Source organism: Aquarana catesbeiana, linkage group LG06, assembly GCF_042186555.1.
Source record: "Aquarana catesbeiana isolate 2022-GZ linkage group LG06, ASM4218655v1, whole genome shotgun sequence".
NCBI classification, from domain to species: domain Eukaryota; kingdom Metazoa; phylum Chordata; class Amphibia; order Anura; family Ranidae; genus Aquarana; species Aquarana catesbeiana.
The window spans coordinates 334,329,144-334,348,728 of record NC_133329.1 but is presented as its reverse complement, the minus strand read 5'-3'; the positions used below and the strand labels follow the sequence as shown (position 1 = coordinate 334,348,728).

Sequence of the window (19,585 nt, the reverse complement as noted above, 5' to 3'; positions counted from 1 at the left end):
TAAAATAACGAAGGAGTGGCTTCACAACAACTCTGTGACTGTTCTTGAATGGCCCAGCCAGAGCCTTGACTTAAACCCAATTGAGCATCTCTGAAGAGACCTAAAAATGGTTGTCCACCAATGTTTACCATCCAACCTGACAGAACTGTAGAGGATCTGCAAGGAGGAATGGCAAAGGATCCCCCAAATCCAAGTGTGAAAAACTTGTTGCATCTTTCCCAAAAAGACTCATGGCTGTATTAGATCAAAAGGGTGCTTCTACTAAATACTGAGCAAAGGGTCTGAATACTTAGGACCATGTGATATTTCAGTTTTTCTTTTTTAATAAATCTGCAAAAATGTCAACAATTCTGTGTTTTTCTGTCAATATGGGGTGCTGTGTGTACATTAATGAGGAAAAAAAATGAACTTAAATGATTTTAGCAAATGGCTGCAATATAACAAAGAGTGAAAAATTTAAGTGGGTCTGAATACTTTCCGCCCCCACTGTAGTTGTTAGTGTAGGAAAATTTGGCTTGGCTGCTAGCCAAGCCATGGTTGAATCTGGGTCAGGGCTGAGTGACTCAGGGAGACTCATAAAGCAGCATCTCTGGTGTCTCCCCCTCTTGCTGGAACCTTGAGGAAGCTTCCAGAAGTAGAGGGTGGAGTCTGGGAGGAGCTACTTGGAGTATTCATGAGGGCCCCAGCCAATCCCCAGCAAAATGGGCTGACAGAGGGCAGGCCACCTCATAAGTACTGAGGAGTCATGCCTGCAGGGGCAGTCAGGTGAAAGATGGTGAAGGGGTGCTGGAGGAGGCTGTCAGTGGCCCCTGAGGGTGTCCCCTAGTCTGGGGGGGGTGATCTCGGGCCTGTGGCTCAGGTGTTGGAGGGATTCTCTACAACTCACGGAGGATATCCTTCCTGGAGGCACGGGAGCAAGGAGAGGACAGCAGGAGCAGGTCACCACATCCAGGAGTTCTGCGGAGTCAGCCAGGTGGGCTGGTGAGTGAGCAGTTTGGGAGGACTGTGGTGTCAGTCTGGGATTACTATGGAAAACTAGTCAGGAGGGCTAGTGAGAGAGGCAGCTGCAGCCAGGCGGGCTGGCAGTGCCTGAAGAGGTGGTGCTGGGATTAGTAGCCACAGGGATGGAAGCTGGGTATGACTTTTGCTACTCAACCAAGAGGTCCGGAGTCCCTGCCTGTAAAGGGCTTTTGCTTTTTTATCCTAGTCCTGTTGTCAGATTAACCATCAGTGTGTCAGTTGAAGTTCTGCAAGCAAGTGTGATGGAGGAAGCAGAGGAGTGTATATAGCTGTATATAGGAAGAGTTGTCCATGAAGAATTTCTGAAGCCAAGTGAGCATCCCATAGTTTCCCTACTCCCTATCCAAGTTTTATTCCCTCAATAAAACACAAAAAACAAAGTGCTGGACTGTTTTCTGACTCTGGGATACTGAAGAAATTCTGTGTGCCTGGCTGTGCAGGGTGGGGGATCCCGTTTCACCAGCGGCTTCTACGTGGGGTGCGCTACATATGGCTTTTTCCCTTTTCCTAATTGAATATGAATACAACTACAGTTTCTAATCTTACCAAATTTTGTAAGCAAACTTTTTAGCACCCCCTAATATATTTTGTGGTATTTTTACACAGGAAAAGGGGAGAACAGCTGAATAATTATAGTTCATGAATGAATGAGCTGAATGAACCCAAAAATCATAAATTTGCTCTCAGTAGATATTGGCAAGCTGAATCACTCTGCACCTTTTATTATCTCCTTGGAACTCCCAATATTAGAACTCTTGTAATTGAGTGCCAAGTTTTGCCCACTTGCTTCAGCCATTACAAGAGGATCTTACTTTCTCTGTTGGATGTTCTAATACGTTATAGAGGACACAGCAGAAGAAGTGAAATGTCTTCTTCTGTGGCAGTAGGAGGGAAGACTACAAGGCAGAACTAGAACAAGTAATTTCAAAGGGAAATTACTGCTGGAATATAAGAAGTGAATGGTGTAGGTAAACCAAAAATGCGTGTTTTTTTTTTTTTTTAATCTACATATCTAGAAAGAAGCGATTTTTAAATAAAAAGTAATCTCTATTGGGTAATGGAGATATGTATCTCATTTATACACTATATAACCCAAGTTGGATTACAGTGCAAGATAAACAGAAAACACCTTTTTTGTCAGTGTAAGTACATGAAGAGAGGATGGGCTTCTTAGACCAGTAGGAAAAAGGGATTAACCAATGCCTCTCCCAAGAAGGGGGGGGGGGGGTATGGGAAATGGAGATTTTTAAATGCCCAAAGGGTAATAAATCAATATAACAAAACCATATAAAATCACATAATCGTTTATTTATACAAAAGAAGCAAGAATACCAAATACTACACAGATATCCACTATAACCCTTAGAGAGGGAGGAAATGGAAGTGGTGGTAGGGAAAAGGGATATGGGGAACCAAAAATACATGGGGGATAAGGCAAGGTCTGCATATAGGGGGGACAACCAGAAGGAGAGGAAGAGAGCAAGCGGACTGGACATAAATTTCACCTCGAATAATAAAACAGCAGATGTTTTCAATAAGAGTATGTTGAGAGGCCAAAAGCACACTAGTCAAAGTCGATATGTATCCGTGACATTGGGCGAAGTGGGGAGCCACGGGGCTCTCCGTTGTCCCCCTTGGTGTAACTGACATGGTCACATATACTTTCCCAGAACCTGTGTTTGGTTTTATCCAGGTAAAAGACTTATACAATGCCCACTGTCTGGCATGAGACAAAATGTTGAGCAGAAATTTTTCTCCCATTTGGTAAAGTTTGGGAGGATCTATCTGCTATGAATTGACAATAGCCACAATTCCCACATGGGAAAGTGCCTAAAGGGAGTTTGACACAGGGGTCATTAGAGCCTCCACTTCTGTAGTGACTGGATGTCACCACATCTTTGATAGATTGATATAGTTTGTATGTAATACTGGGTTTAGGGTCGACAAATTATTTTAATATCTGAGATTGTGCATTGAACTTCGTAATTAATCTGGTCTTATTTTGAGATGTCATTTTTTTCTCCCTGAAAGAGTAAGAGATCACGTGGGCTATTTTTAGCCCTATGATAAGCTTTTTTGACACTATTTTTTTACTATATCCCCTGCTTAAGAAGCGTTGTAGATTATATACTTCTTGTTCAAAAGTTTTGGATTTGGTACAATTTCTGCGAATTCTGCAGTATTGCCCTGTTGGAATTCCCTGGATGACATGTTTGGGATGACTGCTTGAAGCATGCAATATGGCATTAGTAGCCGTAGGTTTGCGATATAAATTTGTGGCCAGTAAGGTATTTGGTCCCTTATAGATGGTTAGATCCAGAAACGAAATCTGTTGAATGTCATAAGAAAAAGTAAATTGTAAGATAAATGTGTTATTGTTCAACTCCTGGATACACTCCCTCAGCAAATTACTGGGGCCAGACCATAAGATGAAAATATTGTCGATATACCTCCGCCACATGTCAACTTGGCGGAGGTATCGCGACATGGATTCAGATGCAAAAAGCCATCACTCCCACTCCCCCAGGTACAGGTTGGCATATGATTGGGAAAACTTGGTCCCCATCGCTACCCCCTGCACCTGGAGGTAGTGGGAGCCATTCCTAGACCAGAAGGTTGACTCCTGCATGACAAGCTAAAACATTACTTACAATATAATCCGCTGGCACCCTGCCGGATGCTCATACCCTCAGATTACCCACCAAATTATAAGCTACGTGCACTGTATTAATAAATTATTTTTTTTATATCGTACAACTTTTGTAGTCCTGTCAAATGGACAGAAAACATGCTCATTTATATTATTTGAGGTATGGGATGACAGATGTGTTGCTTTAGACTTGGTACTAAAAGTACCTATCAGTTCAGTAAATAAAGTTCGGTCCATATATATTTGGACACAGGCACAATTTTCATACTTTTGGCTCTGTATGCCACCAGAATAAAATGAAAATGAACCAATCCAAATAAATTTGAAGTGCAGACTTTCAGCTTTAATTTAAGGGGTTGAACATAAATATCAAGTACAAATTTTAGAAACTGCAACCATTTTTATATACAGTCCTCCTATTTTCAGGGGCTCAAATGTAATTGGACAAATGAATATAAATCATAAATAAAATGTTCATTTTTAATATTCTGTTGAGAATTCTTTACTGGCAATGACTGCCTGAAGTCTGGAACCCATGGCCATTACCAAAGACTAGGTCTTCTCCTTTCTGATGCTTTGCCAGGCTCTACCTGCAGCTGTCTTCAGTTGTTCTTTGTTTGTGGGTCTTTCTGCCTTTAGTTTTGCCTTCAGCAAGTGAAATGCATGTTCAATTGGGTTGAGATCGGGTGATTGACTCGGCCATTGCAGAATATTCCACTAGTTTTCCTTCAAAAGCTCCTGGGTTGCTTTTGCAGTGTGTTTTGGATCATTGTCAATCTGTACTGTGAAGCGCCGTCCAATCAACTTTGCTGCATTTGGCTGAATCTGAGCTGACAGTATATCTCTAAACAGTACAGAATTCATCCGCCTCCTTCTGTCTTCTGTCACATCATCAATAGACATCAATGACCCAGTGCCACTGAAAGCAATGCATGCCCATTCCATCACACTGCCTCCACCATGTTTTACAGATGACGTTGTGTGCTTTGGATTATGAGCTTTCCAAGCCCTCTCCACACTTTTTTCTTCCCGTCATTCTGGTACAGATTAATCTTAGTTTCATCCGTTCAATGAATGCTTTTCCAGAACAAGCTTTTTTAGATGTTTTTTGGCAAAGTCTAATCTGGCTTTTCTATTCTTCAGGCTTATGAATGTTTTGCACCTTGTGGTGAACCCTCTGTATTTGCTCTCGTGAAGTCTTCTCTTGATTGTACGATGAAAGAAGGGAGGGGGAATTTAGGACTTTGTAGGCATTTTTGAGATTCTCTCGATTGTAGACTTGGACAATGATACGCCAACCTCCTGGAGTGTGTCCTTCACTTGTCTGGATGTTGTGAATAGGTTTTTCTTTACCATAGAGAAGATCCTGCGATCATTCACCACTGTTGTCTTCTGTGGACATCCAGGCCTTTTTATGTTGCTGAGCTCACCAGTTCCTCAGAATGTATCAAACTGTTAATTTGACCATGCCTAATGTTGCTGCTATCTCTCTGATGGATTTGTTTAGTTTTTGAAGCCTTACAATGGCCTGTTTCACTTGCATGAACAGCTCCCTTGATCGCATGATGTAGGTTCACAGCAATAGATTCCAAATGCAAATACCACACTTAGAATCAACACCAGACTTTTTACCTGCTTAATTGATGAAGAAATAATGATGGAGTAGCCCATACCTGGCCATGAAACAGCTTTTGATTCAATTGTCCAATTACTTTTGGTCCCTTGAAAAAGGGGGGATGGCTATTCTTAAAGTGATTGTAAACCTTTGATTTTTTTTTTTAAAAACAAACATATCAAACTTACCTCCACTGTGCAGTTAGTTTTGCTCAGTGTGGCCCCGAACCTCATCTTTTGAAGTCCCCCAGCGCTCTCCCTGGCAGTTACCTTGCGGGCTCCTGAGTCCAGCATTTGCGTGCATAGACACAGAATGCCGGACTCGGCCCCGCCCCCCGGTGCCCGCATCATTGGATTTGATTGACAGCAGCGGGAGCCAATGGCTGCCCTGCTATTAATCTATCCAATCAAGAGCTGAGAACCCTGGGCAGAGAGGGTGAACGCGTCTCCGCCGAGGGAACGAACGGGCTCAGGTAAGTAAAAAGGGGGGGCTGGGGGGGCCGGTCAGTGTCAGAAGTTTTTTCACCTTAATGCATAGGATGCATTAAGGTGAAAAAACACAAGGGTTTACAATCCCTTTAAGAGCTGTAATTCCTAAACCTTTCCTCCGATTTGGATATGCATACCCTCAAATTAAACCTGAGAGTGTGCACTTTCAGCCCATATCCATTATATAACTACAACTTGAATATGTTTTGGTAAATACCTGAAAAAACTAAAATTGTGCCTGTGTCCAAATATAGGAAAAGACATATAAATTGTCCAGCGCTCAGGCTATTGTTGAGAAGCAAAATGCGACAAGCATAAAAGTTTTTGGTTGTTTTAATAAACTAGTATTGAGCCAATAATAAACAATGGTCTAAAATAAAAATGTTAACTGCAAAAAGACCAGGTTCAGAGGCTCTGTTATAAAAGCAAACGCATTGTAGTAAAAAAACCACACAATAAAAAAATGTTAAAAACCACAGCCTCTTGATAATGTAATTAGTGATCAATTTAAGATCAATGAGGGGACAGAAGCATAGAACAGCAGGAGGCTAACACAGAAGATCCATCCAAAGAAGGTATGCAGAGACCACTGAGTAAAGTATGAAAGCAAACACTTTGGCTCAAAGCAGGTGACAATGGGCAAGGTGATGGGTGTATGACAAGAGAACTCACAGCCAGGTAGATGAACTCAGAGCTGCCTCATACGGTGTAGAGGTTGACGCCATGTAGGTGGATTCACAGGCTGGGATGGATGTGAGATGGCCGCGGTGTAGAGATGTGAAGCTCCGCCGTGCGGAGAACAGTTTGGCCGGAGCTGCGTGTCAGTGAGAGATGACGTCAGCACTGGGGAGCCGCTGGAGCGTCAGAAGAAGTGGAACAAACCGCTGATCAGCTGGGAAGTGTCTCCACAGAGGTGAAGTCTCATCAGTGAGACATGGTGACACTGCGCTGAGGTCAGAACTGCCACTGGGGGGCCGTCTGAAGGGGGAATTATGGCGGCAGGCTGATGGAGCTCACATCAGCCTGACCAGCCTGAGAAGGTAGCCAAGTGAAGGATTGAATGTAAAATGGATGATAAAATCAATGATGAATGAAATAATAAAAAATAAATAAAAGGATGAAAAACAAAAATCAACTGGTCACAAGATGCCAAACCCGGATGGGGTAGTGGAGATGGTAAAGTTGAAGAAAACACTTGCTGGTTGAAGGGGCGGCTACACAGGGAAGGTGGATGAAAATATGGATGGATGAAAAACTCGCAGTGAAGGGCTCAAGCTGAGGCCTCTGCCATGTGGAGAGGGGAGAGAGGGGAGAGAGGTTGCCTTGACGACGCGTTTCGCGCATGAGCGCTTTGTCATAGTCCTATAGGACTATGACAAAGCGCTCTTGCGCGAAACGCACATATATGCATTATGTTATATATACATTAACATTTTTTTAATGGATGGCACAGTTAACACATCTATTTTACATGTTTTGTTTTAAACTCTCTGGGTGACCTACCACTGGTGCTGGGTTACTCTTCTGTGTTTTTTTCTGTGTCCAAATATATATGGACCTAACTGTATATTCTTAGACAGTTCATCCTAAACAGATGAAGCTCACAGATCTGTGTGGTTTTATAAAACCTTTACTATGGGAATTACCGTAAACGTTATATGGATCAAAGCTATTCAGTTTCTGCAAGCTTACTTTTCACATTTAATAGATGGCATGGATTAGAAAAGGGTTGTATGCTCTTGCAAGCTGACTTTCCTACTCTTGTAAGTTCTTTCTTACTGTCATGCTCATCAGAAGATTATTATTCACTAGAGAATGAGCTGAACTATTGGTGCTCCCTTACCAGAAATCACACAGCAGACACAAGAGTGAAAGTGATTTTGCCTTTATGTCAGTTATAATCAGCAGTATACTAGATCAGTAACTCACAATTGGAGTTTACAGATAGTGGCAAACACTCCCCAGATGACAGGCTACCAGGTTATTTTTTGATGCCTGTACTTTTCTGGGGAGACTTTCCTTTACTTCCTGTCCTGGAGTGAGAAGAAATCTTCCCAATATAAACAGAATTGCCATTGTAGGAACTGTGGCTTAAAGTGGGACTTCAGTCATTTTTTAAATTTTCCATCTATTAAATCTTCTGCCCTTGTCGTTTTAACTTTGGATAGTAAAACATTTTTTTTTCTGCCAGTAAATACCTTATACAGCCCACTTCCTGTTGCTTGTCTGGTAAAAAGCCTAGGCTTATGACATCATGCACGGCTCTCACTCTTGTGAGAGTTTGCCAGGAAGGGAGGGGGGATGAGTCAAAAGATGGCCAATGAGAGCTACAGGGCTGCAAAGCTGGAGGTGTGCCTCTGTGTAAATCCAGGAAGTGAACAGGAAGCAGCTTCAGCTGCCCACAGTTATAATGACTGCAGCCAGACTCAGTGGAAAGAGATTTCTGCAGCATATTTGGCAAGTACAGAATCACAGTATATATGAAATAATATGCAAAGTGGCTGGAGGGAAGCTTCAGAATGGCAAAAATGTTTTTATTACAAATTATGTGAGCAGACTGCAGTTCCTCTTTAAGCTGGAGTGTCCCTAACCAAATTGAATGTTTGCAGCTAGGCTGTAGTAAGCTTAAGCTTTGTTATTATCTGGGTTTGTTTGGTTTCCTCCAAGCCTTAGGATATTATTTGCTTCTGTCTGTCACTGGGGAGTGATCTCCAGTAGTTAAAGTGTTACTAAACCAACAACAGTAAAATCAGTCTGTATATGCAGTAAAGCATGCTTGTTATACTCACTGTGAAACCTAAGGGGTTAATCCTGTGCATTGTGTAAAAAGGCTGTTTGATCCTGTCACCTCTAAACCTCCTCTTCTTCCACTGCCCCCAACTCATCTCCGGATAGTTCAAAGGCTAGGGGACTAGGGTGACCATATTCCCAAACTGCCATTCAGGGACACCCCCCCCCTCCCCCGCACCCGCCCAAAAAAAAATGGTTTTGATATTTTTTTTGCCAATATTTGGGGGAAAAAAGCAAACAGTGGTTTTCAGCTCAATAGAACTTGATTTGGAATAGATATCCAGACTTTAAAGGTGCCACACAGAAATACATATGTAACAAAAAAAAAGAAAAAGGAAATTTTATTGTTACGAACATACAGTATCTAGAAGGAACATTGTTAAAAGCAATACATTATTGCATTGCAAGCAAGCATGTTCTCATAGAATAGTGAGTACAAACCTCAGGCACTCGGGCGGCTCGGGTGACGGTCGCGGCCCCCGTAGGTGGGAGGAGGCTCAGGAGGAAAGAAGAAGTCGGGCTACTGGCAAACGGTGGCAATGCGCTGCAGCAGTGGCGTAACTTGAACCTTCAGGGCCCCAGTGCAAGAAACCATGAAGGGCCCCCCTGACATTCCCTGCCCCCAACCCGGAGCCCTTCCCTCCTGTCAAGTGTTGCCAACCCCCAATTAATTTTTTTCATTGATAAAGCAACTGTTGAGACAATGAACACCTTGGTCAGGTCTATGTACAACATAATATAGAACATACATAGTATAGAGTGCAGGGTCAGAAATATGTAACAACATATGGAATGCAGCAGTCAGGATGAGTGCTACATTCCCATCAGAGTCCTCCCTTACATCAAAGTCCACAGCATTCCCTCTATAATTCAGAGTCCCCTTACATACCTGTCTCCAGAGTCCCACCTTACATCCTCCAGCATGCCCCCCTACATCATTGCCCCTTACATCTGTAACTCCAGAGTGCCCCCTTACATCTGTAACTCCAGCGTGCCCCCTTGCATCTTCCAGAGTGGTACTAAGGAGGCACTCTGGAGGATCTAAGGGGGTGCTCTGGCGGTACTAACTCAGTAGATCCTGAGAGTGCCCCCTTACAGCCACCTGAGAGCCACCTTACATCCTCCTTCAGAGTGCTTCCTTACATTCTCCTCCAGAGTGCCACCTTACATTCTCCTCCAGAGTGCCACCTTACATTCTCCTTCAGAGTGCCTCCTTACATTCTCCTCCAGAGTGCCACCTTACATCCTCCTTCAGAGTGCCTCCTTACATTCTCCTTCAGAGTGCCTCCTTACATTCTCCTCCAGAGTGCCACCTTACATCCTCCTTCAGAGTGCCTCCTTACATTCTCCTCCAGAGTGCCACCTTACATCCTCCTTCAGAGTGCCTCCTTACATTCTCCTCCAGAGTGCCACCTTACATCCTCCTTCAGAGTGCCTCCTTACATTCTCCTTCAGACTGCCTCCTTACATTCTCCTTCAGACTGCCTCCTTACATTCTCCTCCAGAATGCCACCTTACATCCTCCTTCAGACTGCCTCCTTACATTCTCCTCCAGAGTGCCACCTTACATCCTCCTTCAGAGTGCCTCCTTACATTCTCCTCCAGAGTGCCTCCTTACATTCTCCTCCAGAGTGCCGCTTTACATCCTCCTTCAGAGTGCCTCCTTACATTCTCCTCCAGAGTGCCACCTTACATCCTCCTTCAGAGTGCCTCCTTACATTCTCCTTCAGAGTGCCTCCTTACATTCTCCTCCAGAGTGCCACCTTACATCCTCCTTCAGAGTGCCACCTTACATTCTCCTCCAGAGTGCCACCTTACATCCTCCTTCAGAGTGCCTCCTTACATTCTCCAGAGTGCCACCTTATATCCTCCTCCAGAGTGCCACCTTACATCCTCCTTCAGAGTGCCTCCTTACATCCTCCTTCAGCGTGCCACCTTACATCCTCCTCCAGAGTGCCTCCTTACATTCTCCTCCAGAGTGCCACCTTACAGCCTCCTCCAGAGTGCCACCTTACACCCTCCTTCGGAGTGCATCATTACATCCTCCTCCAGAGTGCCTCCTTACATCCTCCTCCAGAGTGCCTCCATACATCCTCCTCCAGAGTGCCTCCTTACATCCTCCTCCAGAGTGCCTCCTTAGTATTACTGTACTAAAGGGGCACCCTGAAGGATGTAAAGGGGCACACTGGAGGATATAAAGGGTCACTCTGGAGGTACTAAGGGGTCACTCTGGAGGTACTAAGGGGTCACTCTGGAGGAGGATGTAAGGGGCACTCTGGAGGTACTAAGGGGTTATGCTGGAGGAGGAACTAATGGGGGTCACTCTGGAGACGGAACTAAGGGGTCACTCTGGAGGAGGATGTAAAGAGGCACTCTGGTAGCACTAAGTTAGTACCTCCAGAGTGCCCCCTGCAGAGAGCCCTGAGGAGTGATGGGTGCCATAGATGCATGCCATGCAGACCAGACTGTTATCATCATGTCAGTGTTAAGAGGAGCAGAGCACGCTGCCTACCTGCCAGTCATCCTAGTTCTGTCCTGCTCACCTTCACCCTACTACGGTCCAACATTCACTTGTTCCAGCTTGTGGTGTATGTTTCTATGTTAACTGTGGATTACTGTGGCTTCTTGTTGTCGGCATCACCTCCAGCAGCAGGTGTCTTCCGTCTTTCTGGTGGAGTGCAGGGAGGTGGGGGGGGGGAAGTCCGGTCTACAGATGACACATCAACCAAAGTGCTGGGACAGGAATCCTGACACCGCGTCCTCCTTCACTCATGTCAGCCAAGAAACCTCTGCAACTGTTTTGCTAGCCGGGGATCAGGGATTCTGCACTGCCACTCTGCCAGTACTGATGGACCCAACCCCTGCCGCCCGAGCAGAAGGGAGTAAGCCCCAGGAATGACACTGGGCACTGGCTGCCGTGGATCCTGGCTTACCAGCACTGCAGAATGCCGCTGGACTGGAGTCAGGACTCAGGAGGAGGAGCTACAGAAGACGCTCTCTGGCAGGCCTGGGCTCTGAGTCTGGCTGCTCTCTGCTGCTGCGGTGCGGCTAGAGGCGGAGAAGGAGAGGAGGTGGGTGGACTCGAAGTGCTGTGCAGGGCAGCTCTGGGTAAGGCCACGCTCAGCCGACGTCACTGGTTGCTAGACGCAAGTCGGGGCGGCCCTAGAAACCAGTTCGGCAATGTTTATCAGGGTGGATGTGTGTGCTTATTTCATTCCAGGACACTGTATTGTCCCGGAATGAAGGTGCCCGGGACACGGGAAACAAACTTGAATCAAGGGACAATCCCGGGCAATCCGGGACACGTGCGCACCCTATAGGGGACAGGCTGCACATGCACAGTTTGGTGTGTATTGCTAGAGAAGTTTGGGACAGTGCATGTGATCAGCACAGGGCCAATCAGCACTGTCCAGACAAAGCGTCAGGAGTCCTGCAGTCTAAAGGCCCATACACATAATAGGACTTTGTACAAACTTTCCTGTGGATTTTTGTACAAAGGGCGTCGGCCGTAAACTAATTAAGCATACACACGGCAGGACTTTTTCAGCCAACTTTCACCAAATCACGTGGTTTTTCAGCTCTTTACCGCCACCCTTTGGTCAACTTCTGTATTGTTGTCTGATCTTTAGCATGCGTGTCTGTACTTTGGACTAAAGTCCTATGGACTTGTGTAAACACAATAGGATTTTGCACCATAGGACTTTTGTTGCTGGAAAGTTTGTCTGTTTGCACAGCCAACATTTGTCCGATGAAAACCGAAAAAGTTTGTCCGATGGAGCATACACACAGTAGGATGTTGCCTTAAAACAGGTAATTTGCATGTTTGTTGTCAAAAAGTCCTATCGTGTGTATGGGCCTTTAGGCTTCATGCACACTGGGCTGAAAAAAATGCCAGTTCTCTTGGCAGGAAAAAACGCTCATGTAGAGTGCTTTTTGTACATAGTTTCGATGAGTTTAGGAGAGTTTTGCATTTTCTTTTTTTTTTTTTTTTTTTGCCAGAAAGCTCCATGTGCCATGGTGGTCCTTTCTTCCTGCCTTCCATGTGCCATAGTTATCCCTGCTTCCTGCCTTCCATGTACCATAGTGATCCTTCCTTTTCTGCCTTCCATGTACCATAGTGATCCTTTCTGCCTTCCATGTACCGAAGTGATCCTTCCTTCCATGTACCATAGTGATCCTTCCTGCCTTCCATGTACCATAGTGATCCTTCCTGCCTTCCATGTACCATAGTGATCCTTCCTGCCTTCCATGTGCCATAGTGGTCCTTCCCATCTTCCATGTACCAGAGTGATCCTTCCTGCCTTCCATGTACCATGGTGATCCTTCCTGGCTTCCATGTGCCATAGTGGTCCTTCCTTCCTGCCTTCCATGTGCCATAGTGATCCTTCCTGCCTTCCATGTGCTATAGTTATCCTTACTGCTTTCCATGTACCATAGTGATCCTTCCTGCCTTCCATGTGCCATAGTGATCCTTCCTGCCTTCCAGGTGTCATAGTGATCCTTCCTGCCTTCCGTATGCCATAGTGATCCTTCCTGCCTTCCATGTGCCACAGTGATCCTTCCTGCCTTCCATGTACCATAGTGATCCTTCCTTCCTGCCTTCCATGTACCATGGTGATCCTTCCTGCCTTCCATGTGCCATAGTGGTCCTTCCTTCCTGCCTTCCATGTGCCATAGTGTTCCTTCCTGCCTTCCATGTGCTATAGTTATCTTTACTGCTTTCCATGTACCATAGTAATCCTTCCTGCCTTCCATGTGCCATAGTGATCCTTCCTGCCTTCCAGGTGTCATAGTGATCCATCCTGCCTTCCATGTACCATGGTGATCCTGCCTTCCATGTACCATGGTGATCCTGCCTTCCATGTGCCATAGTGGTCCTTCCTTCCTGCCTTCCATGTGCCATAGTGATTTTTCCTTCCTTCCTTCCATGTGCCATAGTAATACTTCTTGCCTTCCATGTGCCATAGTGATACTTCCGGCCTTCTATATACCATAGTGATCCTTCTTGCCTTCCATGTGCCATAGTGATCCTTCCTGTCTTCAAGGTGTTATAGTGATTCTTCTTGCCTTCTGTGTTCCATAGTGATCCTTCCTGCCTCCCATGTGCCATAGTGATCCTTCTCTCCTGCCTTCCACGTGCCATAGTGGTCCTTCCTGCCTTCCATGTGCCATAGTGATTTTCCTTCCTTCCTTTCATGTGCCATAGTGGTCCTTCCTTCCTGTCTTCCATGTGGCATAGTGATCCTTCCTGCCTTCCATGTGCCATAGTGATCCTTCCTTTCTTCCATGTACCATAGTGATCCTTCCTGCCTTCCAGGTGCCATAGTGATCCTTCCTTCCTGCCTTCCATGTACCATAGTGATCCTTCCTGCCTTCAATGTACCATTGTGATCCTTCCTGCCTTCCATGTACCATAGTGATCCTTCCTGCCTTCCATGTGCCATAGTGGTCCTTCCTTCCTGTCTTCCATGTACCAGAGTGATCCTTCCTGCCTTCCATGTACCATGGTGATCCTTCCTGGCTTCCATGTGCCATAGTGGTCCTTCCTTCCTGCCTTCCATGTGCCATAGTGATCCTTCCTGCCTTCCATGTGCTATAGTTATCCTTACTGCTTTCCATTTACATAGTGATCTTTCCTGCCTTCCATGTGCCATAGTGATCCTTCCTGCCTTCCAGGTGTCATAGTGATCCTTCCTGCCTTCCGTGTGCCATAGTGATCCTTCCTGCCTTCCATGTGCCACAGTGATCCGTCCTGCCTTCCATGTACCATAGTGATCCTTCCTTCCTGCCTTCCATGTGCCATAGTGGTCCTGCCTTCCTGCCTTCCATTTGCCATAGTGTTCCTTCCTGACTTCCATGTGCTGTAGTTATCCTTTCTGTTTTCCATGTACCATAGTAATCCTTCCTGCCTTCCAGGTGTCATAGTGATCCTTCAAGCCTTCCATGTACCATGGTGATCCTTCCTGCATTCCATGTGCCACAGTGATCCTTCCTGCCTTCCATGTGCCATAGTGATCCATCCTGCTTTCCATGTACCATGGTGATCCTTCCTGCCTTCCAGGTGTCATAGTGATCATTCCCGCCTTCCGTGTGCCATGGTGATCCTTCCTGCCTTCCATGTACCATGGTGATCCTGCCTTCATTGTACCATGGTGATCCTGCCTTCCATGTGCCATAGTGGTCCTTCCTTCCTGCCTTCCATGTGCCATAGTGGTCCTTCCTTCCTGCCTTCCATGTGCCATAGTAATACTTCTTGCCTTCCATGTGCCATAGTGATACCTCCGGCCTTCTATATACCATAGTGATCCTTCTTGCCTTCCATGTGCCATAGTGATCCTTCTCTCCTGCCTTCCATGTGCCATAGTAGTCCTTCCTGCCTTCCATGTGCCATAGTGATTTTCCTTCCTTCCATGTGCCATAGTAGTCCTTCCTTCCTGTCTTCCATGTGCCATAGTGATCCTTCCTTTCTTCCATGTACCATAGTGATCCTTTCTGCCTTCCATGTACCATAGTGATCCCTCCTTTCTTTCTTCCATGTACCATAGTGATCCCCCTTCCTTTCCTTCATGTATCATAGGGAACTTTCCATCTCTCTCTCCCTAAGGGTTGGTTCATACTGCAGTACTTATTCTCTGGCTCCATCCCAGGTTCCTCAGGTCCTTCATAATCCTCTATTTTAAGTTCTCTGTCTATTTTCAGTGTATACAAAACCAGCTGTATTGGAAATAATTTTCTAAATGATTGTATTGAGCTTTATATGTATCCAGAGACTCCAGCCTGTGGCACAGCAATCAAAGCATATTTTGTAGGTAAAAGCAGTGCTGTGTTTTGGCCTAGGCCGACAAGGCCCAGGCCTAGGGCGGCACTTTGCGGGGGATGGCAAAAGAGCACGAAAAAAGCACCCGCGCCCTCCTCCCGCATGCAGGGCCACCATCAGGGGAGTACAGCTGTAGAGAGAAGTGGCGTCGTGGGTGCGCAGTGGGGGGTGACATCATGAAGCAGTTTTAGTGGGTGCCATCAAGCCCCCCCTCCTCCTCCTCCTCCCTCCCCTTGGTAAAACGAGAACTCGCAGCAGCACTGTGACAGGTGAGCTGTGGGCTGTCTGTGTATCTCCCCCGCTCACCCCCTCCCCTTTCTCCCTTAAGCCGAAGGGAGAAGAGAGAGCGGCTCTAATTGGGTTCGCTGCGACACTGCCCAGCTTCCTGACCGCTGTTTCCCCCCTCCACCAGAGAGCCACGCTGCACCCACACCACCAGAGAGCCAAGCTGTACCCACACCACCAGAAAGCCACACTGTACCCGCACCACCAGAGAGCCAAGCTGTACCCACACCACTAGAGAGCCACACTGCACCCACACCACCAGAGAGCCAAGCTGTACCCACACCACCAGAAAGCCACACTGTACCCGCACCACCAGAGAGCCACGCTATAACTGCACCACCAGAGAGAGAGCCACTCTGTACATGCGCCACCAGAGAGCCACGCTGTACCTGCATCACCAGAGAGAGAGAGCCACTCTGTACCTGCACCACCAGAGAGCCAGGCTGTACCCGTACCACTAGAGAGCCGGGCTGTACCCGTACCACCAGAGAGCCAGACTGTACCCATACCACCAGAGAGCCAGGCTGTACCCGTACCCCCAGAGAGCCAGGCTGTACCCGCACCACCAGAGAGAGAGCCACGCTGTACCTGCACCACCAGAGAGAGAGCCACATTGTACCCGCACCACTAGAGAGACACGTTGTACCCGCACCACCAGAGAGCCATGCTGTACTTGCACCACCAGAGAGCCATGCTGTACCCCCAATCTTGAGGGACTACATTTCCCATGATGCCCCCCAGTGGCTTCTGATTGGTCCTCTGCTGTGGCCTTAGGGGAGGCACTTCCTAATGGCTCAGTCCCTGGGAACAGTAATGGATAATGGCCAACAGGACCTCTTACCAGACCCAGCAAAACTGCAATAATGATCCCTCTCGCTGGATGTTTGCTCACTCTGGGTTGCCCAGGCCGACTCTAGTCAGTAGTGTAGCATGTCTGTACCCTGACAGTGGCTCCGTCTTTCTCCCCCCCTTTGGTGGGGCGGATACAGCGCGGCTCTCTCTGGTGGGGCGGGTACAGCATAGGCAGCTGACACCATAGTCACCAAGAAAACAATTGGTAACACACTACGAAGTGAAGGACTGAAATCCTGCAGTGCCCCCAAGGTCCTCCTGCTCAAGAAAGCACATGTACAGGCCCATCTGAAGTTTGCTAATAAACATCTGAATGATTCAGAGGAGAAATGGGTGAAAGTGTTGTGGTTAGATGAGACCAAAATCAAGCTCTTTGGCATCAATTCAACTCACCGTGTTTGGAGGAGGAGGAATGCTGCCTATGACCCCAAGAACACCATCCCCACCAACAAACATGGAGGTGGGAACATTATGCTTTGGGGGTGTTTTTCTGCTAAGGGGACAAGACAACTTCACCGCAACAAAGGGACGATGGACGGGGCCATGTACGATCAAATCTTGGGTGAGAACCTCCTTCCCTCAGCCAGGGCACTGAAAATGGGTCGTGGATGGGTCTTCCAGCATGACAATAACCCAAAACACACGGCTAAGGCAACAAAGGAGTGGCTCAAGAAGAAGCATGTTAAGGTCCTGGAGTGGCCTAGCCAGTCTCCAGACCTTAATCCCATAGAAAATATGTGGAGGGAGCTGAAGGTGTGAGTTACCAAGCATCAGCCTCGAAACCTTAATGACTTGGAGAGGATCTGCAAAGAGGAGTGGGGCAAAATCTCTCCTGAGATGTGTGCAAACCTGGTGGACAACTACAAGAAACATCGGACCTCTGTGATTACCAACAAGGGTTTTGCTACCAAGTACTAAGTCATGTTTTGTGAAGGGGTCAAATACTTATTTCACTCATTAAAATGAAAATCAATTTATAACTTTTTTATAATGCATTTTTCTGGATATGTTTGTTGTTATTCTGTCTCTCACTGTTAAAATAAACCTACCATTAAAATTATAGACTGATCATTTCTTTGTCAGTGAGCAAACTTACAAAATCAGCAGGGGATCAAATACTTTTTCCCTCACTGTTGCAGTTTATATTTACTAGTATAATTGCATTTCCATGTTCTGTGTACTGTGACCAGATATAGTGAATGTAGGGCCTTGGGTTTTGGAGTAAGAAGATACAATGTTTTGGTGTATGACTATTTATGCTCTGGCAGATCACTAAGTGCCGGTTCACACGGGGGCGACTTGTCAGGCGACCTAGTCGCCTGACAAGTCGCCTCCCATTCTGTACAATGGAACCGTTCTAATCGGAGCGACTCAAGTCGCTCCGACTTAGAAAAAGGTTCCTGTACTACTTTGGGGGCGACTTGGGGCGACTTGCATAGACTTCTATACAGAAGTCGTTTTGCAAGTCGCCCTGGCAGTCATGTGCAGGTTGCCTCGGTGAGGCGACCTGCAAGTCGTGCCGCCCCTAGTGTGAACCGAGCCCGAGGGGTTTATGCCAGTGTGGGCTGGGGAAGAGAAAAAAATATTTGAAGAGACCTTCTAGATGGTTGCACCAGCAAAAATAGGGTGTAAAGCTCCCCAGTGGGGACACAGATGGGAATATACACCTGACAGGGAGTTTAACCCTTGTCTTCGTTATCTAAAACAAAATGCCTTTACATACACTTTAAAAAAATAAAATAATGATCAGACTTTTTAAAATGATAAGTTCACCTTTTGTAACATGTCACATGCAACAACCCCCCCCCCCTTCCCCGATTGTGAGATCGAGCAGAGGATCTTCTCTCTGCACTCGCTGTCAGAAATTTAAAAAAGTGCCTCCACCCACCCGGCCACATCATTCATTCACAGAGCTCTGTGAATGCGAGAACTACAAGTACCGACATCCTTTGCATCTGTTGGCTTAAAGTTCTGAATGAACTACCAAGGCGCTGTTGAGCACTCTAGGTAGTTCACTGATGCTTCCTGTCAGTGGGTAATTGTATGAGACACGAGCAGACAGCTTACACTGACAGTCTGCAGGAGTCCTGCATTACACCCACGATCTGCTGATCACGAGTGCAATGCTTTAGAGGTTTCTATTTTTTTTAAAAATGCACATTTTTCTACTTGCAAAGAGATTTATTTTTATTTTTTACAAAGGTGAATCTGAATTTTCAGTTTTAAATCAAAGCACTAAATTAATAAGGTTTAATCAGTAATGATCATGCCACAGGGCCTCTCCTTCTCTGCATAAGCCCCCCCCCCATACAATTCCTGATCATCTAGCACCGTAGAAATAATTTTAAAGATTTGGCATTATGCAATGACTTCAAAACATTATAGTTGTGATTACAGTGAAAGCAGGAAACAAAAAGGAATATGCATTTAGAAAACAGTTGTACTGATGCTGGAAATAGGGAGTCTCAGCGGTAGAAGAGCAGTACGGAGGCTTCTGTTAATTCCTTGCTGGCACTGGAACCAATATGTGTCCCAACACCGTTCCAGTCCATTGATACAAAGTCTCCACACTGCTTAGGACTCCCCTCTGGAAAGAAGCCACCTCCTCCAATGCAATACTGAAATATAAGAAGGAAAATCATATCTCAGTCAATACAGATCACCATCATGACAAATTGAAATAAATATGCCATTGTGGTGTGGCCTAAATGACAGTTCCTGGTAAATACAGTATCTCACAAAAGTGAGTACACCCCTCACATTTTTGTAAATTTTTTATTATATCTTTTCATGTGACAACACTGAAGAAATGACACTTTGCTACAATGTAAAGTAGTGAGTGTACAGCTTGTATAACAGTGTCAATTTGCTGCCCCCTCAAAATAACTCAACACACAGTCATTAATGTCTAAACTGCTGGCAACAAAAGTGAGTACACCCCTAAGTGAAAATGTCCAAATTGGGCCCAATTAGCCATTTTTCCTCCCCGGGGTCATGTAACTCGTTAGTATTACAAGGTCTCAGGTGTGAATGGGGAGCAGGTGTGTTAAATTAGGTGTTATCGCTCT

At 46.0% G+C, this 19,585-nt stretch overlaps 1 protein-coding gene across 8 annotated transcripts in view; it reads right to left on the bottom strand.

The window, feature by feature from the left end:
* Positions 1-18,677: 18,677 nt before the first annotated feature.
* LOC141147786 (intelectin-1-like) overlaps positions 18,678-19,585 on the bottom strand; it is a 175,154-nt gene continuing 174,246 nt past the window's right edge. For all 8 annotated transcript variants that reach the window (XM_073634965.1, XM_073634964.1, XM_073634962.1 and 5 more), the window contains exon 8: positions 18,678-19,135. In XM_073634965.1, the coding sequence (XP_073491066.1) occupies positions 18,983-19,135 (153 nt within the window). In that variant the 3' untranslated portion in view covers positions 18,678-18,982. The remainder of the gene's footprint in view (positions 19,136-19,585) is intronic.